Genomic DNA, 22,775 nt, shown 5'->3' on the forward strand with positions numbered 1-22,775 from the left:
CTGGGCCCAAGCCATTTAGGTCTTCACTGTTGTTGTGTGCCTCCAAATCATTTCTGACTTATGGCAACCCTTGTTTTCTTGGCAAAATTTGTTTGCCTTGCCTCCCGCTGAGGCTGAGAGAGGATGACTTGCCTAAGGTCACCCATTGAGTTTCCATGGTCAAGCAGGGATCTGGTCTCCAGAATCAGAGTCCAATGCTCAAACTGCTGCACCACCACTCATGTAGCAACTCATATATGAAGAAATTACCTGAAGTTCAGCTTCCTGTTTGAATATATTCCTCATAAAGTTTGATACTATTCACTATATTTTGAGATACGTGTAGAAAAATAAATGAGGTATCAACATAAATCTCCACATTTAAGATGCTTCTAGTAAATAGGATTTTGTTGGCACGTTACAGATTGCCCCTTTGGTGCGGCCTGTAGGCGCTCCTTTCCCTGCTGGATCGGGGCCTCAGCTGCCAGAACGGCAGCCTCTGGGGCCCCGATCCGCCACTTTCCAGGCCGCGGGGAAGTGGCAAAAGGCCGCTTCCCCGCGGCCTGGAAAGGGGTGTCCTTGGGGCTTCATGCCTCAATGACACCCGACGGCGGCGGGGACAAGCAGAAAGGGGCCACTCGGCTCTTTTCTGCCTTGCGTCGCTGGCGCAGCCGTCTAAAGGCTGCGCCAACGACACAAATCCCAGAAGGAGCTCCGTTTCAGAGCTCCTTCTGGCACCGCAGAAAGGGCGCTCTATGCGCCCTGGCGCGGCGCCAGTACATCACAACCGCGCCGCCTCGTATGGAGATGGTGCGGTGGTGACATAGCAATGGCGGCCCCCATGTGGAACGGGTGCCACCATTTTGTACGGACTCGATCCGTACTAGGGTTAGGGGCGTCCAGAAGGGACCCCCCTTTCTAACCCTAGTACGGACCCAGTCCGTACTATTACACCCGTCTGTAACAGGCCGTTGTTATGTTTTCATGAGCCTGGGGTGGAAAAATCCAACATTGGTGGGGAAGTTTTCTGTGCAGTTTTTGTACGTGCCCATACCTTCATGTTTGAAGTAAAATGGCCCTAAATTGCCATATGCTGCCAAAAATATCTCTAGGGACTGCAGGTTGGGACTTAAGTATGGTTTGGGGGTGCAACCACTCCAAAACAGCCTACAACTGCAGAAATTGTGACCAGAAATTCTCTCCTGATCTTGGCAAATGGTAGATGCAGTCTGCAAGGATTGGGAGGACCCAAAAATGACCTTATGCACATGTATTCACCCTGATGTAAAATTCCTAGAGGATTTGAAATAACCCACCCTGTATCTATCATCAGAACTACCTTTCATGTCTCAATAAAATGTCTTTACTTGTGATTTATTGCATTAATGGTTAGAAACTGATTTTCACATGCTGTGTTAAATCTGCTATTCTAGAAAATAAGTTAAAACTGAAATATTTCAATCTACTTGGTATTTTTCTACATACTTCCAAAAACAAGAGAAATAATAGGATGCAATAAATATACAAAATGTACAGTTGCCCCTCCGTTTTTGTAGGCTTCAAATCTGCAACCCTCGCTTACTCGCAAGGAGCAAACGGAGGGGGTTAAAATGGCTTGCAGCCATCCGTGGGCATGCGCCACCCTTCAAGCCTATGGGGCATGAATATCTGCGAGTTTCTGTTTTTGCGGGGGGTGGGGTGTCCCAGAATGGATCCTCTGTGAAAATAGAGGGCTGACTGTATATGTAGCAGAGGTTCTAAAGTTTTGTTTAAATTAAAAGAATGAATATAATGATGCACCCAAGCTATCTATTACATCCAGTACTACTAAGTGTACCATGGGTCCCAGAACAGTTATGGTTGGCTTCAGTTACAGATGTCTTTAGTTGAGGATAGTGTCAGCATTTATTTATATTTTTGTTTCTTAACATTAAATTTTCAAGTTTTGATTTAAAGTGACTTCTTAACTAAAGCAAGATCCTTCTATCATTTTTAGGTTCATTCATGGATATGACTTCCACAAATACCAGTAACAAGAGTGACGCCAATATGGAACCAAATGATTTTCAAGGACCTGCTACCAATGACACTATTAAACGTTTAGAGTCAAAGCTGGCCCAACAGATGAAAAATTCAGCCAAGCAGCCGGTAAGAATATACAGTATAAATTTTGGCAGCAAATCTAGATTAGATCTCCTGGCCCAGCCCCCCAAATCATGATTTACCATGCATCAGCCGCATTGAGCGATGAAGGTCTGGTCTTCTGTCAATCAGGACACTGTAGACTGATGTTTCCACCCCTCCAACAAGTGATTTTCAGAGAGACAGTCAAAATCAGGATGCCTGTCACACTTATTCCTTGCACTGGAGATCATTTGCAAAGAGAAAGTGGGAAGATCAGTCTGCTGCATCTTGATTGACAGGAGAACAGACTCTTGTTGTTCACAGCAACTGCTGTCCAGTACATCAGGATTGGGTGACTGTTATTTATGCCCACATTAAATACCTACTGAATGCTTTTGATGAAGATACAAAAAAAATTAGGTCCATGGATTAACTGGGTATATTTTAAATCTCAACAGAAGTATAACTGTATTTTTCTGTCACTGCTGTGCAGTAGTAATAATTATATACTTCTATGTCATTTTACGAAGTTTAATTTATAAAATGGTGGTTAAAAATGTATCTGTATATGCATTTTTGTTCACTCACTTCAGGAATTAGTTTTTTTGAACATTTGTAAAGCAGTCACTTTTCTACAGGGAGAGCCTGGCCGCTTGAGTTTACCTCCATCTCGTGGTAGCAGTGTGGAAAGCTTGTCAGATGTTCGTGGAAGACCACAGTCAACCCTTGTTTCAGGAGAAAGCAAGCGAATGAGTGCTGATATGTCTGAAATAGAAGCAAGAATCGCTGCTACCACAGGTAAGAATACTACTGACTATCTAGACAGTGTGCAGCTCAAGGAGGAATGACATGGAAAAAAGCTAGACATGTAGAAAACCATATACTCATCCTTTAAATGTTTTAGCATTTCTTATTAAGATTGTCACCTTGGGTAGGATGAAGTGGTTGCATGAATGTAAGGTTGTTAGGACAGTAGCTCTTTGCACTCCTCACCTGCTCAAAATAATTCTCTGGAAGGCCAGATCCTCCTAATGCCACAGTGGATGGCAGAAATTATCCAAATTCAGACAAAGGCCCCTTGCAGAAGTGGAGCTTTACTAACACAGGAGACTTGCACTTGGAGACGATTCCCCACCACATCACAGACTCCTGTAGTACTGTACAATCCATGTTATTCAAGAGAGCCTGGGACTCCTTGAGGAGGATTTTCAAGGGAATGACAGGCTTTCTCTCACTTAAGCTTTATATCCCAGTTGTAAGGATATCTTAACATTCAGCCAATTTAAATGGATGATTTTCAGTTTTGCACAATATATTGATACAAAAAGCAAGTGTGTTTAACAGTGACTCTTGTATTGCAACTCTGGAACACCCCAAAGAAAAAGGAAGTATTTCTGAAAAATCATACATATTACTCATAGTGCTGAATCCCTATCTACTCCCCTCATAACTGTAATTTCCATTAATTCCTGCTCAAGTCAGTGAAATGTAAATGCAATTTTTGCCTTTCTTTTAGATATGTCTGTGGTTGTAGCTATTAAAGTCACACTTTTTAAAAAAAATAAAAATAAAATTGCTCTCCTCTTTAAAACTATCCATTTTCATCCACCCAGAGCTGAAACATTTCTGCACTATTAAGACAGAGGAAAGTATTGCCCACATGCCTCATTTTTGTGGCATCCAAGGGCTCCCAAACCAAGAATTTTTTTTGTAGATTCTGTAGATTTTCAGATTAATTTTTTTATTAAAACCATCCAAAACTTGTCCCAAATGCAGCAGTTATTGTCTCCGAAGCCCCTGAAAACCACAAAAACAATTTTTTTAGGCAAAAGATTTTCCCACTCCAAGATAAATTGAAAAGTAGTGGACGATTCTCCTCATGCAAACCTATTTGAATGAATTAACTAGTGCAAACATAAGGCAAAAATACCCATGAAATAAAATGTAATCTTTGCAGAGCATTCAAGCTAATCTTTGCTATATTTAAACTAGTTGTGTTCTATTTTAGGAAAGTTGTATTCCGGGTGTGGTTTTGTTTTGTTTTGTCTTGAGGTTTTGTTTTTGTTTTTTTTTTGTGTTTTTTTTGTTTGTTTGTTTGTTTGTTTGTTTGTTTTGTTTTTTGCAGGGACTTAATAATGTAAGTATTAGCTGTGAGGGATGCTGGATGCTCAGGATAATAATAATAATAATAATATGTTTTATTTATAAACCGCTATTCCACATAGATCATAGCGGTGTACAAGAAAATTATAAAACAGTAGAAGAAAAATCTACAATTAAGATACACTGTATCTTCAGGCTAGCCCTTGATGACATTGGGCCAGCCTGTTCTCTCCCTCAGCGGAAGATGACAGTTATGGAGGGAGGGCACTCAGTCTTCAGGCTAGCCCCTGATGACGCTGGGCCAGCCTGTTCTCTCCCTCAACGGCTGAAAGATGACAGTTATGGAGGGAGGGCAGTCAGTCTTCAGGCTAGCCCCTGATGACGCTGGGCCAGCCTGTTCTCTCCCTCAACGGCTGAAAGATGACAGTTATGGAGGGAGGGCAGTCAGTCTTCAGGCTAGCCCCTGATGACGCTGGGCCAGCCTGTTCTCTCCCTCAACGGCCGAAAGATGACAGTTGTGGAGGGAGGGCAGTCAGTCTTCAGGCTAGCCCCTGATGACACTGGGCCAGCCTGTTCTCTCCCTCAACAGCCGAAAGATGACAGTTATAGAGGAAGGGCAGTCAGTCTTCAGGCTAGCCCCTGATGACACTGGGCCAGCCTGTTCTCTCCCTCAACGTCCGAAAGATGACAGTTGTGGAGGGAGGGCAGTCAGTCTTCAGGCTAGCCCCTGATGACGCTGGGCCAGCCTGTTCTCTCCCTCAACGTCCGAAAGATGACAGTTGTGGAGGGAGGGCAGTCAGTCTTCAGGCTAGCCCCTGATGACGCTGGGCCAGCCTGTTCTCTCCCTCAACGTCCGAAAGATGACAGTTGTGGAGGGAGGGCAGTCAGTCTTCAGGCTAGCCCCTGATGACGCTGGGCCAGCCTGTTCTCTCCCTCAACGGCCGAAAGATGACAGTTGTGGAGGGAGGGCAGTCAGTCTTCAGGCTAGCCCCTGATGACACTGGGCCAGCCTGTTCTCTCCCTCAACAGCCGAAAGATGACAGTTATAGAGGAAGGGCAGTCAGTCTTCAGGCTAGCCCCTGATGACACTGGGCCAGCCTGTTCTCTCCCTCAACGTCCGAAAGATGACAGGATAATGTCACTCAGACTGGTGATCAACATTGCTATCAGCAGATGGTCCACAGGGTTTTTCTAGGAAACTATACAATTACAGTAATAATATGGTGCACCAATTGTACTTATCCCTGGCACATAAGAAAAAATGTATTAGTCTGGTCTGTCACATCATATAACTTGAGAAATATGGCCTAGAATGCTAAGCAGTGGCCACAGTCCAGAGTACTTATGAATATAGTAGAAAGTACACTCATCCCTCCATATTTGCAGATTTGATTATTCACAGATTTGATTAATATGTTCTCTATAGGAATCTATAGGTCCTCCAGTGCAACTCTATGGTCAATTTTAACTAAAGGTTGCACTGAAAGACGTAGAGATTCCTAGAGAGAATACTCTGCTAGGCATTTGTAGCTCCTCCAGGGCAGTTCTATGGTCAGCATCTGTGGGACGTTGACCACAGAGTTGCACTGGAGGACCTAGAGATTTCTAGAGAGGTGTCCTCTCAGGTAAAAACATGGTGTTTCTGTTATTTGCAGTTTTTCCATATTCACGGGGGTCCTGTGCCTCTACCGCTAGCGAATAGGGAGGGACAAGTGTATTGTACTTAGTATGATTTCATCTTTCTCAAACATCTTTTGAAGCCACTGCCATAGAATTGTCTTCCGTTTGCAGTAGCAGAAGGAGATGCCCAGGGTATCACATTCCCCACCCTTTTCGCAGAACAGCTTTTATTTCTGTTGATGTTTCTTGTCAGAGATCAGGCATCTGGAATACATAAAATTGTTTCTTTTTCCTTAAGTAAGAGCCGAAACAAATGGCCCATTAGAGCCTGCTTCCAAGCATTTGGGGAGCATGGTGTTTACACACCGCACACTCCAAAGATACACAGAAGCTGGCCAACTGCCCAGATATGGGCAGCTTCAAGACACTCCAGCAGCACAGTATTTACACACTGCACACTGCCAGAGCCTCTTGGAACTGTTCTGGGGCTACAGCAGGGCTGGAAAAGGCAGCTCTTTCCCGGCCCGAATAGCATTGGGGCAGCAGCGTATGTTTCCTATGGCCCCAAAATGATTTTGAAGGGGGCTTCAAGCCGCCCATTATTGGCTGTTTGTTCTGGCCCTAAGAAAGCATTGTGGGTTGGCTCCAGATAATTTTCTGTCAGGGGATATTCCTTGAATAGTGTTCTGCTCAGAATTGGACCAGTGCCACTTCCCCTTCCCACTGCAGCTCCGTAATTTAGGGACTAGCATGTTCAGATATGGTTGCTGAATAAATCAAAATCTATTGTGCCTAGAATAAATGAAATACTTCAAGGATAGATTTGTTTCTTATATTAGAAAACTTGTGTACCCAAGTATCTGAGAATAGCCTTTGAAGTAAAGTTGCTAAAGCAACAGATCTTAATCTTTAACCACAGAGAACATTGCCCTTTTTCAGTTTTCAGTCCCACACCCAAACCCAGAAATAGATTCTCTTGGTGTCTTGCATTGGGATTGCCTTAGGCAAATACTGGAAAATTTACAACCAAAATAGTGATAATTTTTCTCTAGAACAGCTTCATGTACTAGAATGCATTCACAAATATGTTCCTAATAAGGAGCTTTTAACTTGTCGAGCCACCATACTACTACTACTACTACTACTATCATCATCATCATCATTTTTTACATTACTATCATACTTTTTTATTTTAACTGGTAAATTAACAGCTGTACTTAATTATGAAGCTTTATATTACAAATTACATTTCCAGCAAATACTTGTGTTGTTTTACCTTAATCACTTCATATGTGTAACTGGTAACTGTAAACTTAATGTTAATGGCATTAGTTGATTCTGACACTTTTTCAAAACAGCAATAGCAATCTGCTTCCAATTTAAAAAAACAGAGAAACTTTAAATCTAGTTATGCTAAACTGAGTATATCAATATCATTCATGAAAACATATGACAATTTAGATGAAGTATTTCTCTTGGAGTGTACATTTTTTATAGAGCATTTGTATTCCATTGTAGGGGATTCATTTTGTGAACATATGAGTGAGGTGGGGCCAGTGGACAATATAGCTTGTCTTGTGGCTTGATTTTGGGATTTCCCTTCTTCATTGCCATTGCACTTTGTTATTTCGACTTTTGTGTTTCTAACTGTAACTAATAATGTGCTGTGTTACATGATTGACCCAAGTTATACATGCTGCTTTTAACAAGTGCTTTACTGTTTTAAGCATGATTGGAAAGCTGTGCAGTTCATTCAGCATGACCTATTTTGCATGTATCCTAGTTTAACCAAATCCAGTAAAAAAAAGTGCAGGTTTTAGTCTGAATGATTTGTGTTACCTTTGTAGTCGTTTGCATGTGTATTGTATGTGTGTGTGTGTTTTTTCAGCCTCTTCCAAACCTAAACGAGGCCATCGTAAAACTGCTTCATTTGGCAACATTCTGGATGTCCCAGAGATCATCAAACCAGGTATCAAATACCAGCTGCATGGGTCTGTTGACACTGATTCTGGGATAATGGTCAAATCTTTAAATACTTCTTGCTCCTGTTTATGAATGGATTACTGTCTAGTGCCAGCTTGTCAGATATGAATGTAGAAAGGACTTCTTTCGGTGTTTCTTTCTTCCATTCCAAAATATCAGAAATCTTTTCTCTAATAAGTAAAAATATCCAGGGCATGGATTCACCATTACGGCATAGAAAAAACTATACTTTACAATACTTTGTAAACTGTTTAACTTTTGTAACCTTTGTAGCTACATAATGTTTCCTGGCCTGATTCCTCATCCCCGCTTACTGGATGACAGTGATAGGGATTGGGGGACTTCCATGGTCCCTAAAATAAAAGAGATTAGGATTGAAAATGTAATGCTAGTTTCTACAAAATTTGATAAAGGATTGCCATTCTGTGTCAGTTTAATAGTTTAGCAGTGTTTAGTTTGGTCCATTTAGTTAATAATAACCACACCCAACTTCTGTAATTCCATTTTGTAAATATTTTATTATTGATGCTTTTTTTTTAAAAAAATGTTCAATCAGATGTTTTCATTAGGATTAAATAGTTTTTGATTTCAAAGAAAATTCATAAGCCAAAATCAAATAAAATTCTGGTGTTGCCTTGCCAGTGTAACAGAAATTTCTTTCCCTCCCTTTTCCTAGCAACACACACCTTCATTCTGTTTAAACAGAGTAATTCTGTCAGGAAATGTACCCTGCTGGGTCTTGGCCGTAATTTTAAGTGTATAAATAATGCTGAATATTTACATTGAACACATATATGGAGCTAGTATGTAAGAGGATTGAAATAACCCATCTCATGGTTCCCTAGCAGTAACCACTATATCAGGTAAACATTGCATACAGCTGCTTCTGTTATAGTGTGGCCACACTCTTGGGATAGAAAGAGTAGGAGGACCCAAAATCAAGCAATCCTATCTCCAGAAGTCCCTCACCCTGTCTCACACAGTGGGAGCTCCCAACTCTCTAAAGGTACACAGATAGGAGGAGGGGAAAACTTTATTTCTGTGAGCACATTTAAGCTAACTCATTTCAAGAGCAAAACATATAACCTTTCAATACATAGAAATGAAGTCTCTGGGGTAGTTAATGCTCTCCATAAGACTATCACTCTAGATTTGTCAGCTGAAGCATGCTTATTGCATGACCTTTATATAGTACTAATTTCTAGCCAAACAAATAAGCACATTTCGTATACCAATCACATGTACATCCTGAGTAAAATATGAAGACAATGTGATGCAGTATGTTAGGATGTGGTGAAGGAAGCTTTGAAAGGAATTCTAAATAGGCAAGATGTAATGCCACTTGGCCATGATACAAGTGCCAACACCCTTGGAATTACCCAACTGATAAGGAATTTCAGACAACAAGTGGTTTGAAACATCTTTATGTATCCTCAGAAACGGTGATGCTTTGAAACATGGGACTCCTGCAGAATTTTAAATAGCAGCAAACTTATTTGTTTTACACATTTGTAAGCCAGATCCTACCACCTCAAATGTGTGAAAAATAAATATGAAATAAATCTAATTATCAAATGTTTGACAGCTATTCATGTCAGAAAATCTGACACTGGAAAAATCTCTAACTGCTTATACATCTGGATTTGCATTATTCAAGGTTAGCTGTTTTTATGTCAGGTTTTGAGGCCATGCTTAGGTGCACATCAGTTCAGTGTGTTCACAACACAGCCAATGGGAAAGTGTTTCTGGAAACATTCCCTGAGACGACTACTTAGGAGACAAATCCTGAAATTCCCCTGAAGAGCCTTTCTGACAGGATTGGGAGCTGTTTTTATTTTATTTTGTTTTATTTAGAATTGAGACTCATTTTGACACATTGGACTACAATAGCAATGCATAGCCTTGCTTGCCAATAGAACAGAAGAAACCTGATAGTCTTTAGAATCTGTAGTAGCCATCAGGCCCAAATGTCGTGCATCATTGCGTTTGAAGGTGTAGATTATAATTCACTAAAATTTATAGGAAAATACAGTGGTTAGTCTTAAAGCTACCACAAGTGTCCTTCTTTATGCCTTTTCTTTCCTTTATAATTTCTGAAAGAAATTAATATAGCTGTCTCCTAGAAGATAAATCATGCATTTTGAGTTGTTGGTTTGTTGATGTATTATCATAAGTAGTAAATTTACACTGTGTAAATTTACAGCGCTTTATAAATAAAGCATAATAACAATAATAATAATAATAGTTTGGGGTGTACAGAACATTATTGTGACTAACTAAACAGTATTTCATAGAATGGTACTTGTGTTATTTTCTACATACATTATGTATTTGGGATTCACTGTTAGGTAAAGGCAGAAATGTTGATTAGCCACTTATCACTGAGTTAGGCTTTCACACCTTACTATAAAATCCTTCTTTTATTTTAACTATTCAGTACCATTAGTTATTGAAATGTGTCTAAGGCGCATTACAGAGCACCCAAGAAGGGCGCTCTGCCGCAGCTGCTATTTGCTACGTCCGGGAACCGCAGCGGCCAAATTGTGCGGTTCCCGGGCACAGCAAGAAAGAAGCCCCGAAATGGCGCTTCTTTCTGTGACCCGGAAGTAGCGCCAGGAGGCACTAGTCGCGCACTCGCGGTGTCACTTCCGCCGTGCGACATCCAGACACTACACGTCCACGGCATCAAAATGGCGCCCCCTGTGTGCACCGCCATTTTGTACGCACTCGGTCCGTATTAGGGTTGAGGGGCGTCCGGAAGGGACGCCCCTTCTCAACCCTAAAACGCCCCTTCCTAACCCTAGTACGCCCCTTCGGCGCGTCTGTAACGCACCCAAGTATGATTTCTTGACATATTGGATCCTGCAGGTGTCCATTGTCTCTCTGAGTTCTGCAGGTGAGCTTTCAGCTGTATTTTCAAGTCCTGTTGACATCAGTGGGACTTAGAATGTTCTTAGATATTATCTGTATTTCTCAGATGGAATTCCTATTGGGTGAAAAAGAATTGCTCATGCCTCTAGTCTTCATAGTTTCCTGAGGTCTTTTTTATGCTTTCATACAGCCTGTTTGCCATTAAAGAAGCATGGAAGTCAGGCGTTTTTATTCTCTTCTATGTCTGTATTCAGCCCTTTTCAAACAACAGCTGTACACCTCCAGCTGAAAAGTCTAAGACCTAAAGCCTCCGCAGCTTCTACAATACTTTTATACAATTTTTAGGAAACAGACAGTTAAATTCCTGCTGTTGGTATTGTAGGCAGATATCTGAACCAAAACTTTAATCCATCAGTCAATAGATATATGTTAGGTAATATATTATCACTTTAATGCAGGTGTGATAAATGGGAGTCATCACTTTAATGCAGGGTTTTCTTTCCTCTTCATTTTGGTCATGAATTGCAAAATGTTAAAATTGTAGAGACAGTCTGATTTCCTTGCAATTTCCTCTCTTCATCTCTCACTCCCAAATTGCATAACCACTTGAATATCTGTGAGTTTTGTAGTAGTTGTGTATAAATAGAACTGTTTTCAGTTCCTCGTATTAAGATTAAGACAGTTTAAGAATTCTGCCAAAGGTATTGTTAGCTGGTCATACTGCTAGAAGATGTGTGTTTTTGTCATTGGCGCTAATGGGTCCCAGGAGCAAAGAGAATTTATTGATATTCTGCTGATTTGGCTGTGCTTGAGCTGCTTGCCTTATGCCTGCAATAGTTAACAGCAATAAATATGCTTAGCCTAATAGCTTGCTTTAACTTCTTGCTGCTAATTGGGATGTTTCAGATTTAAAACATCCTTGCTGAACACAACCTTCCTGTTTTGTTTTGTTTTTTTTTAAAAAAATACATATATTCACATTTACCTCTGCCCTACTCTGATTACTTTAACTTTTTGATAGGCCATGATATAATGTTTCAGTAGCACATGTGCTGGGTTCTTTAGATTCACAAATGTTGCTAATCTGAAAAAGGATGAGTAGTCCAGTTTTTTTTTCCCCAAGTTTATTTCAGATGAGCTAATTTTAGACTGGAGCAGTTGAATGAAATGTGGACATAATTGTATCAGTCATGGGTGGATCATCTGAGAGCCATGAAAAATTGGTCAAGGTGGGAACCAACTGCCTAAATCTGTTAATGAATAATAGGTTGTCTAAATGTCTGAGCTGCTGCAGGATGGGGGAGGTGGAGTATAAAATCTTAATTTTCAGTTAATGCCCCTTTTGTGTCAGATTGTTGTATAGTTTAGCTGATCACTTGGGTTGTTCTTTGGAGATTTATGCAGTTGATGTGGAAGTAGAGCACTTGTGTTTTGGAGCACTTTGTAACTTGTATTTTTCAGAGATGGAACAGAAATTTGGAACCACTTTAAGAAATACAGTATAAGCATCAACATTTTCTGCCTTCAGCTCCATTTGGTGGGGGGAAGGCCACAAATTTATCAAATAAATAAGTCAAGGCCTTAGAATAAATGTATAATTCTGCTCTAGTTCTAAAACACACTTAAGCTATATGATACACTTTTTGTAATTTAAGAACTTGACACATAAAAATTCTTTTGTGAAGTGTAAGTTAAATAACAGTGTGTAAGTTACAGGCTGCTTGTGGAGAAACAAAAGGTTGGATTTGGTGGTTGAATAAGCAGAAGTCAGCTTATCCAACCAGTCTTCCTGTTCCTTTTCCTCTATAGCCTCCTGTACTCCTTAACACCTTCTTTGGAGTGTCAGGGATTCTCCTGAATCAGGAGAACCGCATGGTGTGCTTGTGTAAGATTGCCCAATTTTGATAGATCCCTACCTACCACTGGCCTAGGGAGGTTTTTCGGTGATACCAGTTGTTGCAGGGTGGAAAAGAAAAGAATGATTCAAAATATGACTGTTTTAAACTGCTTACATCTCCACTCCCTTTCTTTTATCCTGTTTAATTGGCATGCAGATTAGAAACCTGCAACATGAAAATGTTCCCAGGTGTCTTTTATTCAGTGTTGCAAAAAAGTAAACTATTGGTCACAGGCAAGCTGCATCTTGTAAAAATCCTGAATGATGAATGGAGGGACCTTGGATGTTTATGCATGTGCTTGTCATTGTTGGAGTGCTTGCTGTAAGTGTTATCAGTAGTGTGATGTTATTTTTGAAGTTATGAAATGGCAGCTTTCAAAGACAAAAGAATCCTGGGTATTGTGTCAGCTGTTAATTGCAACAAGTTAGTGTTTTCTTGTGGATGGCTGATCTCTCATCTCAAGAGCAGTCTAAACAATGGGACACTGTAATACGTGTGCTTCAAAAATTATACAGAGCAAAAACAGTCTTTTTTATTTAAATAGTTCTTGATTGATTTTCAGACTAATAATAACGCTGAATTTTTGTAGCTGCCACTGCTTAATTTTTTTACAAGTTTGATACTGCTTGGTGCTGTAGCCAGAGGCAGATCTTTTTTAAAATGTTAGGAACTTATTTGCAATACAGTTAGTTTTGTTTTTTTGTTTGTTTTAGTGTAACTGATTCACAAAATGGGGACAATAATTATAGCTAGAATTGAAATTATAATTGACATTTTTTAGGGTAGAGGGACCATGCTAAGGTCAGCACTGTCATTTCCTCATTCCATTGATTCACCCAGAGCACCCATCCATTGTGGCTAGTCTGAATTAGAAGCTGGCAACTTGTTGTTTTAGCAGTCTTGATCTAGAATTCCCCGTAGCGTAATCCCCTTGAAATAGATGTCGTCATCACTGCCAGTTTCCTCCCTGCATGCTAAACTAGCTAAAGCAATGTGGCAGAAGATGGTGAAGGAAAGTGCAGAAGCTATTCATGGGATAGGAGTGGTTATTGTATTAAGATAAACTTTCTGTTGACACGCCAGTGTGCAGGGTGTTCTTTTTTTTCTTCCCTTTTTTTAAACTTAAACTTTGCAGCTGTCTTCTGTGCTGTCCCTCTCCCCTCCTCTATATACAAGCATACTCTTTCTTTCCCTGTCGTTGGATCAGCACAAATTCCAAGCTCTTTCTGCAACAGTAGTACCCTTCTTATTTTGTTTGAGTGCATTTCAGGGTGTTTTTTTCTCTCTCCTTCACCAGCAGGCAACGGACAACAGAGGCGCAGATCCATTCAAGATCTTAGTGTGGCTGGAACAGACTCCAACCAGGTAAAATAAGAACAGGAGACTACATTTTTGATACTCAGAAGTGGTTCACTGAAAGATGTTCAAAATCATTGCATTAATGATTCCTCTCAGGTGGGATATCACAACATTGAAATTATAAAGGGAAATTCTCCTAATCCAAATACTTGAAGCATACAGCTGTAATTCTTAAAGTGTGGTGTTCAGGTATGTAGGGTTCCTTTTGTAGCTCTGAATTTTATTCATACCACTTAAATAACCCCCCCCACACACACACACACACACATATGCACACACACACATAACAGAATGATGTATCATTTGCTCTAGACAGTTCCTTTGCTTGTCTTTTGCTAAAGCATAATCCTGGTATATTTAATTGTGGGTAAAACCACTGAAATTAGTAGGAATGACTTCCATTGTGAGTGTTTTATTATGACTATCCTTTGGAAATAAATGTTAATGTTAATTGTGTATGTATTGATATTTTATTTTGTTTTTTATTTTTAAGTAAATGTTTGTTTGTGCTATGTGACTTTAAGTTTCAGAAAAGTCAAAAATGCACACTTTTTTTTTTATAAAAAGAAGAATACAACTCTATAGTTGTTCACTGAAGTAAGTCTTGGTGAATCCAGTAGGACTTACATGCAAGTAAATGGGTATAGGATTGCAGTCTTGGTTCATTTTCTAGTTTCACCCCTTTACTAATAAATGTTTCAGTACAGATGTGGATTCAAAAACCAAAACACCTGTAGATTACCTAAGGGTTTACTTAATGCTAGAATTTTGCACACCAGACAAGTGCATGTGTGCACTGTTGTTGTAGTAGTAATGATGTGCCTTCGAATAACATATACAGTGGTACCTCGGGATACGAATTACCCAGGTTACGAAATTTTCAGGATACGAAAAAAATTAATTTAAAAAAACTGTTTCGGGTTAAGAAAGTTTTTTCGGGTTACGAAAAAACTTTTGGTGCTTTTCGGCGCGATTTCGCACCAAAAAGCGGCTTTTCCCCATTAGCGCCTATGGGGATTCGGCTTGCGAAAGCCTTTCGGGTTACGAAATTGACAGCGGAACGAATTAATTTCGTAACCCGAGGCACCACTGTATACTTGACTATAAGTGGACCTTGTGTATTTTGGGGCCAAAACTATGGATTTTGATATGGCCCATGGATAAGTCAAGGGTAAAACTAGGGGCATGTAACAAAGGCTCTAAAGGATGAAGCCAAAGAAAACAACACTAAAGAACTTAAACATTCCAGCAGGCATAACTCTTTAGCTTACACTAAAGGCTAGATGTATGAGAGAGGAGAGGGAAGTCAACTGAATGGATGAGAGAGTGGCAGGGTGAGGTGTGGGGGTCAGTACTTCCAGGACAGATTACACTCTTGTCTTTCACCAGGGGATGGTTCCTTTTTTAAAATGAGAATTAAAGTATAGTAATTACATTGATGCAGAGATAAGTCAACTCAGGATTTTGGGATCAATTTTTTGACTAAATTTTCTAGACTTGAGTATATACAGTTGTTTTTGACTTACAGCTGCCCTAAGGCAAACTTATCCCAGGGGTCTTTTGAAAAGGTTTGTTTGGGGCAGTCACCTTCCTCTTAAGCTGAGAGCATGTGACTTGCTCAACATCATCCAGTAGGTTTCCAAGGCCAAGTGGGGATTAGAATCCTTGTCTCCAGAGTGGTAGTCTAGTGCTCAAATCACACTATGCTGTCTCTCCCATGTGTGCATGTTAGGGGAATAATCATATATTGGTGGCTCTTACTGAACGAATTGGAGGCAGTGGGATAATAACACTATTATGTGTTGTCCTTTATAGTAATAGTGAGTTTGTATTCAGCATACTGTTAGTCACTTTTAACTGTCTTTCCTTAACAATTATTAGAGTACAATTAATTAAAATGTGTTTTGTGCATATTTGTGAAACATTTCAGCACTTTATAATTCATTCTGATATACCATGATACATTTCAGATTAGTGTAGACTAGTGATAAAAAACTGTCTTCACTTTTGAGACAAGAGACCCTCACCAACACACACACACACACACACACACACAAATATATGGTACAATGGCATTTGTACTTCAAGCAGTGTTAGTACATCTTAATTAAGGGCAGTTAGGAGCTGATTTGCTTCAAGCACCACTTTGCTGATGCTATAAATCATCTATGCTGCTGCTCCACATACATGATAGAATTGTAGGCCTGTATTGTTCCAGGAGCAAAATGGGAAGCACCATAATTGCAAAAGAGACTATAGTTGGAATGACAGCCACTCCTGTAGAAACTTTGGCAACTGTAATGCTCATCAATCATGATGTTCAGTTCTGATATCCTCAAATTTCCCATGCATGGAAGACATCATTGAATATTCAGGAATGGTAAAAATACGGTGATATCTTTATGGAACCCATCTCTACACACACATCTACAAACCTATATTAAAACCCATAATGACTCAGTGATCATAACCTGTCATCAAGCAATAGACAGAAAGGTAACAACTGATATCTTCCTCTAGAAACTCCCTAGCTTCTTTTAGATCACAGTCCAAATCATCTGACAGCCCAAGAAGTGCCAGTGAGAGTGACTGGCATACAGACCAGTGTCCTTGCTTAGGTAACTGTCTAGTGTGCTCTTATCCCAGGAGACCTCTTCTTTTGTCCAGCTTGCCATTCCATGCTCATTCTGCATGCTGAATATTAGTTAGAATCATAGAGTTGGAAGAGAGCATAAGGGCCATCCAGTCCAACCCCCTGCCATGCAGGAAATCTAAATCAAATCATCCCCGACAGATGGCCATCCAGCCTCTGTTTAAAGATCTCTAAGGAAGGAGATTCCACTACACTCCGAGGGAGTTTGTTCCACTGTCGAACAGCCCTTAGTGTCAGGAAGTTCTTCCTTATTTTTATTTAACTACTGCACTAGTACCAGGATAGAAGCAAACTTTGAAGGCTAAATTAGCTGTGACATTATTCAAAACTTTAGTGCTGACATGCATAATTTTCTTTAAAAAAAATAGTTGTAGTGTTAGGAAGTGAGCCTGAAGAGGATTCTTTGCCCCACTGTGGGCTTGTCTGAATTAGAAGCAGGTGCACTATCCATCTGTCATGGGAGGAAAGTTCTGTTTGACCCCAGTGAGATTGAGGGCATTCCTTTCTGACCTGCTGGGCTCCTTGTTTCTGTGTTCTGAAGAAGCAGACAGCAAGTGTCCTTACAGAAATGTATTCCAAATAGGTAAACTGTTCCACCATGTATATTTTTGAGAGGAAACAAACATCCCACATGTCCATGATATCTGAATGAGTTAACAAATCAACTTCTTGTGTAGTGGTGGGTGCATGTTGCCCTACAGCGCTGTTTTTGTTGCTTCAAAATGGCCAAAATATCCTCTAGAGACCCAGGAAGGGGGGCAGATGTATGGGATTTTCTTTTCTGTAGTACTAGTAGTAACTTGTGTGGTGTGGTGTTTTGTAGTAGACCTCCCAAGGTTTTCTGTGGGAGTAATGCAATCCCTTATTCTTCCATAGTTGCTCACCCCTGTTCTTGTGTTTTGTAGCAATTCTAATAATTCTCTATTTTCCAAAGTCTTGTTTAAAAAAAAACAGTGTCCTTTTAATGATAACAACTTGTGGTTTTTTGTGTTACAGGAAAGCAGAAATAGCAGTAGATCATCTAGTCCTAGTGTGAGAATGATCACTACCTCGGGACCAACCTCTGAAAAACCAACTCGCAGTCTTCCATGGACGCCTGATGACTCTACAGGTACACTTTTTTTTATGGCTGGAGGTTGTAATGATCTAGTCTTTTAGGAAATATTGGACAAGCTGTACGATCTATATTAACAAGGATTCTGTGTGTATGAAATTAGACCCTTAGACAAAGTTTTAAGTCAATTTTAAGCAAAGTTGGGCACATGCCATAGGACAAATCAATTTGATGTTATAGTTCCTCAATAATTCTTGCTTACTTGCCCTGAACAATCGAATGCGAGAGAGCAGCTGCAGCAGAAACAAGGAAGAGCAGGAAAAACTACTGCACACTATTTCATTCTTTCCCGGCTCTCTATTCTTGAAGAGGGTGAACAGGCAGTAGCTTTCCTGTTTTTCCTCAGATGGTGATGGAATGTAAGGAGAGTGCATTATGGATTTCATATGCATTTTAAGCAGAACCTCTGATTTCCCAATTCTTGGAGCTGACTGCCTATATGTGCCAGTGTTTCTTACAACGTGTGCATTTCACACAAATACATTCCAAGACTTGTGTGCATATATGTTTTTTTAAATGTCTAGAGTTGTTTAAAATTATATTGATTTATACATTTCCCATCTGCAGCCTTCCCAGTCAACACTTTCTGGGATGGTTTGGCATTGAGACTTTATGTGTGTTAGGCAGATTTTTTGCGGGGACAACTCCAAGCCATAAAATACCTTACAATTCTACCTCTAACCAAGGTAAAACCTGGACTACAATTTGGCAAGTTTTACCTATATAACACACAATTACCCCCCCCTCCCCTTCAGATTTAACAGTACAGAGATCCCTTGAGAAATTTAGTGTTCTCTGCCTAAGAAAAGAGCAAAGAAAACATCCAGGGGTAGCTGTGTTAGCCATATAGCAAATCCAATAATACATACATACATACATACATACATAAATATCCACCAAACAGTGATACCTTTATGGAGTCAACCAAAATGCACAATATACATGTTGCAAACGTTCAAAATTCCACTGATTTCTTCATCAGGCAAGGTGCTAAAAACCATATAGGTGGGGGGAAATGAAGATGTTAGTCAAGGCCTGCATTTTACTGCTTTTGTTCTTAGTTCAGATGGTACGAAGGGGTATCTCTTGCAGGTTGGCCCCTCCTCCTTCTGATCATGTAGCAACTGGGAGATTCTCAAAGTCCAGGAAATTTAACATCCATTTGCAACACAAAAAGATGCTTCCTTTGCAATCCAGTATGTCTCCATCCTTTGTGAGGCCACAGGCCCCTGTGTTAGGCAGAGAACGCTGAAAAGAAGAACAATTAGCTTTGCACAGAACTGGGACATCTTTTAGGATTGCCATAAATTGTAACGACTTGAAAGCACACAACAACATTCTGTCATTATAAGAATATGCAAGCTTTCAAAACTTCACTGGCTTCTTCATCAAGCAAAGGTGTTAAAATCATACAGGAGAAAAAAAAGGGACAGTGTTAAATTCACAGGCCTACATTCACTCTAAAATGTTGTCCGTTAAGATAGTATTGAGGATTTTCAGTGCAGGCGAAAGCAACTTCTATTGTTGGCCATATGAGGACTAGAGACAAAGAGCAATAAAAGACAGGTAATAAAATTTCAACTCCTATTAGCAACAGAAACATAACTCGTCTTGTGATCCAGATATCCCAGTTCTGTGCAAAGTTTACTGATCTTTTCTTAGGCAGAGGGCATTGAGTTTATCAAGGGGTCTCTGTATTGAGGAGATAAAATGGATGTTGTATAGGTAAAACTTGCCAAATTGTAGTCCAGTTAAAGAGTTGTACCTTGGTTGGAGGTAGAATTATAATGTATTTTATGGTTTGGCATTGCCCCTCCCCCCCAAAAAAAAGTATCACTACTTGTGGATTTTAGATTTTGTTGTATTTTGCTTCATAGACAACATGACTATCCCTGAATGTTTTTTTTCCTCAGAATTTCAGATTTTTTTCACAATTTCAAAAGAGGTAGCCAGCATTTGTTCTGTTCCTAGCAAGTACCTAGCTGAGGGGAAGTCTGTTGTCTACATATTATAGAAGAAAAGAACATGAGAGAATGTAGCTAATGCTATTTGTGTCTTCCTTCCTTTCTCTTCTATATGAAAACTATGTCCACATTTTGAGGTTACCTGGGAGCATTTAGATCCTAAAGATGTACAAGAGGAATTAAGGAAAATGTGGATAAATCCCTTGTTATGTCTAATATTACATTGCAACTATCATTCAGTTCTGTGTGGTTGTAATGACCCTATAAGTACTTTACTGCACAACCAGTTAGAACAGGCAGTTAATTATTAATGCAGCCATCCTTCTGTGAGATATAAGCAGATGCCATGTTTATGTAGCATGATTAAGATCCAGTATATCTTAACTATAAACAATTTAAGAATCAATTTATTATATGTCAGTAAGCAATTGCTTATAGCCATAGGTCATCACAATGTACAATCAAAGAGTTTATACAAACAACAAAGTTAAAATATAGCATAGAATTTCCAAGTCTATTTATAATACTACTAAGCTTACCAGTAAGAATTAAAACATACAAAATAAAACTTTAGAAACAGTAAGACTGCAAACTTTTGTGAGTGTCCTATAAGAACTTAGATGGGCTTTCATTAATGCCATTGAGAAATTTGTAACTTCCCCAATAATACTTGAATCTTTATGGGAAAGCAAAAATTCTGGTTTTTGGCAAAGGAACCAATTATTTTTAATTGATAGCATATTTCTCTACAAAGTTAGATTGTATTGCTGGCAGTACATACTGTATTTCTGCTGAATTAAAAGTAATAATGGAAACAGAACAGACTCAAAATTTCCTGCTTTTCTTTCTCTTTTGTTGCATTTCATTTGACAGGTAAATTTCTCTGAGAGGGCCATTGCCCTCACTTTGTACAGCTGTTAACATGTTGATAAACCCTAAATTCCTTCCTTCTTTTAACTCTTTTTGCTCAAGGAACCATCAACAAAAGCCATAAAAGGTCTTTATGTAGTAAATTTTCATTCTCTTCTGTGAAAATGGAAAGTACTGACATGTTCTCCATAGCTTAACTGTCTGATTAATCTTTTGAAATAAGAGAAGAGATCAGTAACTTGCATTCAGAAGGACTAAATGTGTGCACAGTCATGCCAAGTATGCCATAAAGCCCACCCTTTAAAGGCATACCCTTCGGCAACTCAGTATATTGGCATAGAATTTAAATAACAGGATTGGACAACTATGCCATCTCAGAGTACCTTTCATTTCTGTAATAGAAGCTGAAATAGATTTAAATGGGAGGGAGGACTTCTTTTTTACCATTTATTTTCAGACAAATATCATGCTTCCATGCATACTTCATACTTTATGCAAGGCCATATTTGGATGCTTAGCCCTTTATTTGTCAGTGCTTGTATTAAGCACAGTTCTTTGTATTTGGCTAGGGATTTAAGTGGTCCTTTTCTGTGTAGTACAGTGCTCCCGCATCATACGTGAATTTGAGCATATGCTCAAATCTGTGGAGAGCTGCACGGGAGCACATGGGGTGCAAGGGGCGGCGCGCCCCATTCAAATGAATGGGGTGTGTGCCTGTGGCACGCGTGAGTGCCGCCACACCATCACACCACCGTCGCGTGCACGAGCCCCATTCAAGTGAATGGGGCTCGAGCATACGTGTTTTTTGGCTTATGCGGGGGGGGGGGTCCAGAACAGATCCCCCATGTAAGCTAAGGGTGCAGTGTATAATCGTTGCAAAGGAAATAACTAGTGCCTTTGCTATCCAAGTGGTCCTGAAGGTTCCTGTTTTGTCATCTAGTTAGCTGAGTGTCAACAGTTCTCCTTTATTAACAAATTGAAAACCCTGTGTATTTCCAATTGTCACCAATCTGCAAACTCTTATATTTTCTTGGTATTATATCAGAGTGCGTGGGAGATAACTGAGGTCAACCCAAAATAACCCCAACTTTGATCACTTAAAACTGAGAATATCTGTGTATTTTTTTTCAACAGATACTAATGGGTCTGATAACTCAATACCAATGGCATATCTTACGTTAGATCACCAGTTGCAGGTAAATCCTTAGTATGGATATTCTTATGTATGTTCAGTATACATGTTTTAGGCCTTTCTCTGAATAAAGATAGCTTTGTACGTGTGGTATAATCTGATTTGTCTAGGTTACATGTAAGAATACTCTTACTCTTAAATGACTGACCATGTCTGACACATATTGAAAACTGTAGTCTCTATTTTTTCTGCCTGAATTGAATGGTATTGCTGTTTTGACACTGCAGACTAGAAGGCTAGTCATAATTCGTAAGCATTACTACAGAGAAGCATCTTGCCAACAGTAGTCTCTCATCCTGCTCACAATACTAAATGTATTATTTATTACTGCATTGGAATCAGTGTGATTGTTCAGCCTGTATCATCACAGATATCCTAAGGGACCAATCTCTTTATCTAGGATACTTCTCTAATGGATGACATGGTTTCATATTGCAGCCTTTTGAGTGTTCATCCTGCAGATTATCAAACAATACTGTTGATATTTATTGTTTGGGACAAATCTGTTTATTTTTAAGCCACCCAATAACAAAGGTTATCTTGGTAGATTACAAATGCTAAAGGGATAAAATTTTCTGCAATAAAATGTACTTAAATACCTTAGGAAATATGTTATGAAACAGCAAAACAAATCTAAAAGGCCAGAGAAAAATTAAGATTGCTAAAGTGTAGAAGACACTGGGGAAGCCTTTTTTTTTAAACCAGCCACCACGGCACTCTATCTCTCGTAGTCTCCTGGAAGACTTGCTTTGATTCAGCAACAGTTCCTGTAAGGAAGACCTGATTCCAAGGTGTGCAAGAAGCAGGGGCTAGATTTTGCCCCCCCCCCCCCCCCCCATGGACTACACTAGCACATTGTGTAGAAATCAAAAGCAATGGCCTATTGCTTCAGGATTTTTTGTTTTAGAGTTGAGGGCAAAGCAAGTCACAACATTTGCAAGTGGTTTTGATGTGTTTTTGAAAATGTCAAGGCCAAAAATCACACATTTTTTTAAAACACTCGAGAGAGGTCCAGGGATACTTGGAGGGCTGCAAAAAAATGAAC

General features: G+C 39.6%; 1 protein-coding gene across 4 annotated transcripts in view; it reads left to right on the plus strand.

Moving 5' to 3' along the window:
• Positions 1-22,775, plus strand: part of LOC149311290 (mitogen-activated protein kinase kinase kinase 7) — a 49,990-nt gene that overhangs the window by 22,215 nt on the left and 5,000 nt on the right. For 2 of the 4 annotated variants that reach the window (XM_089530718.1, XM_089530721.1), the window contains 6 exons: positions 1,976-2,127; positions 2,742-2,901; positions 7,715-7,795; positions 13,876-13,943; positions 17,587-17,701; positions 21,673-21,734. In XM_089530718.1, the coding sequence (XP_089386844.1) occupies positions 1,976-2,127; positions 2,742-2,901; positions 7,715-7,795; positions 13,876-13,943; positions 17,587-17,701; positions 21,673-21,734 (638 nt within the window). The remainder of the gene's footprint in view (positions 1-1,975; positions 2,128-2,741; positions 2,902-7,714; positions 7,796-13,875; positions 13,944-17,586; positions 17,702-21,672; positions 21,735-22,775) is intronic. The other 2 variants (XM_089530720.1, XM_089530719.1) reach the window with 2 other exon arrangements.

The sequence above is a fragment of the Sceloporus occidentalis genome, unplaced genomic scaffold, assembly GCF_023333645.1.
Source record: "Sceloporus occidentalis isolate IW3139 unplaced genomic scaffold, rSceOcc1.0.p SCAF_6, whole genome shotgun sequence".
NCBI classification, from domain to species: domain Eukaryota; kingdom Metazoa; phylum Chordata; class Lepidosauria; order Squamata; family Phrynosomatidae; genus Sceloporus; species Sceloporus occidentalis.